This window comes from Solanum verrucosum, unplaced genomic scaffold (genome assembly GCF_900185275.1).
Source record: "Solanum verrucosum unplaced genomic scaffold, falcon-dt-bn FXZP01000059.1, whole genome shotgun sequence".
In the NCBI taxonomy this organism is placed as follows: domain Eukaryota; kingdom Viridiplantae; phylum Streptophyta; class Magnoliopsida; order Solanales; family Solanaceae; genus Solanum; species Solanum verrucosum.
Genome location: NW_026020346.1, coordinates 260798 through 265213, shown reverse-complemented (window position 1 = coordinate 265213; position 4416 = coordinate 260798). Strand labels below are relative to the sequence as shown.

Genomic DNA, 4416 nt, shown 5'->3' with positions numbered 1-4416 from the left:
AAATTAATATAATTTAAGTTAATTTTACAAATTAATCAATTGACTTTTAAAAGAGCACCATAAAGCTTTACGTTAGGATTACAAGTAAAAAGTAAACATATAAAAAGTAGACAGGGTAAAAATTGAAATTGGTTCCCTCTCAAGTAAAGGTAAAGGGTAAGAATGAGGGAATGTAGACGTTGGTTGTCGTTATATGATCCAACATTGTTCAACGTTACACTGCTGCACTCCTCAGTTTTCAGTACACTCTTTTTTTGATATCTTCACCCACTTCCTCTTTTCTTTCTTTTTCATTGTTCTGCTCTCTCCTCATACCCCTTTGTTTTCTTCCTTGTTTTTTCCTTTGTGGTTTTTCTCTATAATGGATGCTTCTGAAATGGACTCTGTCATTTTGGTGGAGAAGAAGGAAAATGCTTGTGTTAAGGCGGAGATTGATACTTCTGCTCCATTTGAGTCAGTTAAGGAAGCTGCAACTCGATTTGGTGGAATTGGGTTTTGGAAACCCACTCTTCATAAGTCTTTTGGGGATTCCTCTCAGGTTTGAGTTTTTTTTTTTTTTTTTAAGGATGGACTTTGCCTAAATTTGTGGTTATTTTGCCTTAGAAATTACAAATTTTGTATATACTTCTAAAAGAAAATGCAGATTATTTATGATGAAATTTAAACCAATTATTTTTGAGTCAAGGGTCTATCGGTCTAACTACCCTTGAGGTAGGGCTAAGAGGTAAGGTTTGTATACACTCATAGGTTGTTGTATGTTTCATGAATCTTTTATGTGGTATTACAGAGACAGGTGCAGCTGTGCCTAGTACTTTTTTGCCCTAGTAGATACAAACTTTTTTTGTCTGTGTGAATATAAGGATATACTAATCATATTAAGGGCACCTCAATTCGTTATTACATTGTTAATTGTGTAAAAGCAAGCACATTGAGGCTCATCGTGTTACACTAGTTTGCATCTCCGTTGTAGACACTGGCGGAGTGACATGTATTTGAGGGGTGTCAACGGACGCTCCTTCTTTGGAAAATTATAATGTGTAGCTAGGTAAAAACATTTTCTTATGTATATATATTACATATTGACACATCTTGGCTTCTTCGTGAATTTACTTCATTTTATTTTGACTCTATGGAGTTCGAAGATTTTGGTTGCTTTTTATTTGCAAAAGCCAATGAAGGAGTAGTTTTGCTGACTACCTTTTGGATATTGTTTGGTAGTTTTCTAATTAAAATGCGACAAAGTTTGCATAAGACCATGTTTCCAGTTCCATCGTTTAGGTTCGGGATGATTCAGGAGAATGTCTTTAGATGATGCCATTTTGATTGAAACCTGAGAGCATCTACTTGTTGAAGTATCACGATTGCATAATTGTGCTACTATTTCTTACCAAATCGTCCAAATGTCAAACATGTTAGTCCTATCTGTATTCTTCACGATGGTCTTTATTCGTAGACAATTGAATGAACCTTTCTAGTTCCTGAATTCCCGATCAAAATCCTGATGTGGTGTCCCTAACTTGCATGTTTTGTGCCTCGTGTTCAATTATATATTTACTCCCTTGGATGTAGGTTGCTGAAGAGAAGTTTGACATTGCAAAAGTGGAAGAACAGGCTGTGCAGTTGGAGAAAGATCTCATTGTGAAAGAGAGGGAAACACTTGAGGTCTTAAAAGAACTGGAAAGCACTAAAGTTCTGATAGAAGAGCTGAAATCGAAGTTGCAGAAGGAGGCATATGAGGTCAATGCTACACTAGGTGTTGATGCCGAAGCTAAGGATGCACATCTTGCTGATGAATCAGCGGATAAGGAAAACAGTGAAAAAGTCGTAAGCAATAATCAGGACACAACCGGTGGTTTGGATCTGTGTCCCTCTTCAGCTCCAGGTTTAATTTTATTGGAATTAAAACAGGCTAAACTAAACTTGACCAGGACGACTAGTGATCTTGTTGATATTCGAACCACTGTTGAATCATATAATAAGAAAATTGAAAAGGAAAGAATCTTGCTTGAGAAAACCCGCCAAAGATTATCTTCAAGTTCCTCAAAGATTTCATCTCTTGAAGAAGAGTTGAATAAAACAAAAGAAAAACTAGAGCTGGTAAAACATGCTGAAGGTGGTGGTCCTTGTGATCCTGTCGATTTGACGAGGGAGCTCCAGAGACTGACTGCTGAGACCGAGCAGTTAAAGAAAGTAGGAGAAGCTGCAAAATCAGAAGTATTGAGGGCTATGTCTGAGATTGAACATACAAAGACAAGGATCAAAACAGCAGAGATCAGGTTGGTTGCTGCCAAGAAGATGAAAGCAGCAGCTAGAGCTGCTGAAGCTGTTGCTCTTGCTGAAATCAAGGCCCTATCAAGCAGTGAGAACTTGTTTGCAACTTTGCAACGAAGGCCTGAGGAAGGAGTAACTCTTACCTTTGAGGAGTATTCATCTCTATTGTCCAAAGCTCAAGATGCACAGGAAGCTAGTAAGCAAAGAGAAGTAGATGCAATGATGCTAGTGGATGAAGCTGATGTGTCGAAAACAGAAATCTTGAAGAAGGTAGAAGAAGCTACAGAAGAAGTTAAAGTTAGTAAGAAGGCATTAGAAGAAGCACTAAGCAGAGTGGAGGCTGCAAATGAAGGAAAATTAGCAGTAGAGGAAGCTTTCCGCAAATGGAGGTCTGAAAATGGACAGAGAAGACGTTCAGTACAGAATTCATCCAAGTTTAAAAATCCATCCTCATCTCAGCATAGGAAAGACTCTGTCCTGGTTGATGTCAATGGCCTGACTCTTGTCAATGATGAGTTAAAACCAGTTCTAAAGACAACTCTATCAATAGGCCAAATATTGAACAAGAAGTTGCTTTTGACAGAAGAGTTTGAGAATGGATTTCGAGCTGGAAAAAAAGCTGGAAAGCGTACAGTATCGCTGGCCCAGATGCTCGGGAAACCCACTGGTGAGTTGCAATCAAGTCGGAAGGATGAGAAAGAGAACGGACTTCAGCATCATCTCCCTACAAAAAGGAAGAAGTTTGGTTTTGCTAAGATCTCTCATCTTGTGACTCAACATTCTAAGAAAAAGAAGCAGCACACTACAAGTTTGAGGTGTAGATCAGCTGAGTAAATTATTTCCAACTCGGTTTAAACAATGTGAATAACTTAGGCAAGGACTACTATCTTGGGATTTATCTAATCTTGATTGTGTTAGCTTGATTTGTAACCTATGTTTGCTTTGACAAATGTATGATTCAGTTGATTGTGTAGATCAGCTTATTGAATTATTGCCAACTTGATTTGTACCCTATTATTGATTAGGTCAGGGACTTTCTTGTGGATTATTTAAACTTGATTTTATCCCATCTCTTTATTTTCTTTTTTTACCAGAATCAATCTGCTTCTCATTTCACATTTCTGTTTTAAACTTGATTCACCTCACCTACCCCTGGGCTGCTTCCTAGCATCAAAATCATATTTATTTCCTTGTTCTTCACAGTTATGAGCTGTTTATATCAGCCTCATGGTCCCTTGTATAATTAGACCCATGTCAGCTCTAACTTTATCATAAATAAGACTGGGATATTTTTATAATTAAAAGCTGATTTTTAAATAAACTGTAAAAATAATTGAAAAAACTAAAAAAAACTCTGTGGTCAAACGCCTCGCAAAACCAAGCTATAAATACAAAAAAAGAAAAAAATCACCTCAACTATAATGGCGGTGATAAATATGTTATTGCAGTGTGGTAATTGCGGAACACTGCTCAACTCCGCAGAAGAAGCCCTACAGCACGCCAAGAACACTTGCCACGCCAATAGGGATGGCAATGGGGCGGGTGGATTTTAGGCTGTGTAGGGTGGGGCGGATGCGGGGTGGGTTGAAGTGGATTTTTTAAAAATTAATGTGGGATGGGACGGGTTGCGGGTATATGTGATTTTATGTGGGTTCAAACTTAATTTTAACTTTTTACATATTATAAGAGTGATAGAATATTATTTATTAAGATAATTTCATTAAAGGTACTAAAATATTCAAGATAATAAATGAAAATGGTTCAATAAAAAATAATACAATTTTTTACATGTTTCTCAATTGACCTCTAAAAAATAAAATTTTAAGTCACTATCCTATTAAATTAATACAACTTAATGAAAAAACAAATTTATTTTTATGAATTTTATTTTTAGTATCAAACATAACTAAAAAAAGAAAATATTAAAAAAATTATGTGGGGGGGTTCATGTGGAGCGGGTCTATGAGGGGTGGGGTGGGGGCGGATTGAAAATGAAAAGAGTTGTTATGCGGGGCGGGACGAGACGGATAAAAAAATTTACGGGTTAAACTCAACCCGCACCACCCCTGCCCTACACCGCTCCATTGCCATCCCTACACGCCAACTTCTATGAGTTCAATGAAGCCATTCACTTTCTTGCTTTCT

At 37.2% G+C, this 4416-nt stretch overlaps 1 protein-coding gene across 1 annotated transcript; it reads left to right on the top strand.

Moving 5' to 3' along the window:
• Positions 1-261: 261 nt before the first annotated feature.
• LOC125837467 (WEB family protein At2g38370) lies at positions 262-3230 on the top strand. Its single transcript, XM_049516574.1, has 2 exons — positions 262-538; positions 1570-3230. Exons 1-2 carry the CDS (start codon positions 362-364, stop codon positions 3103-3105), a joined length of 1713 nt encoding a protein of 570 aa, XP_049372531.1. The 5' UTR covers positions 262-361; the 3' UTR covers positions 3106-3230.
• Positions 3231-4416: the final 1186 nt, after the last annotated feature.

Excerpts from the sequence above, each read along its gene's own strand:
- LOC125837467 (XM_049516574.1), top strand. The coding sequence starts at position 362 with ATGGATGCTTCTGAAATGGACTCTGTCATTTTGGTGGAGAAGAAGGAA. Across the intron at positions 539-1,569 it reads CTTTTGGGGATTCCTCTCAG|GTTGCTGAAGAGAAGTTTGA; the intron begins GTTTGAGTTTTT and ends CCTTGGATGTAG.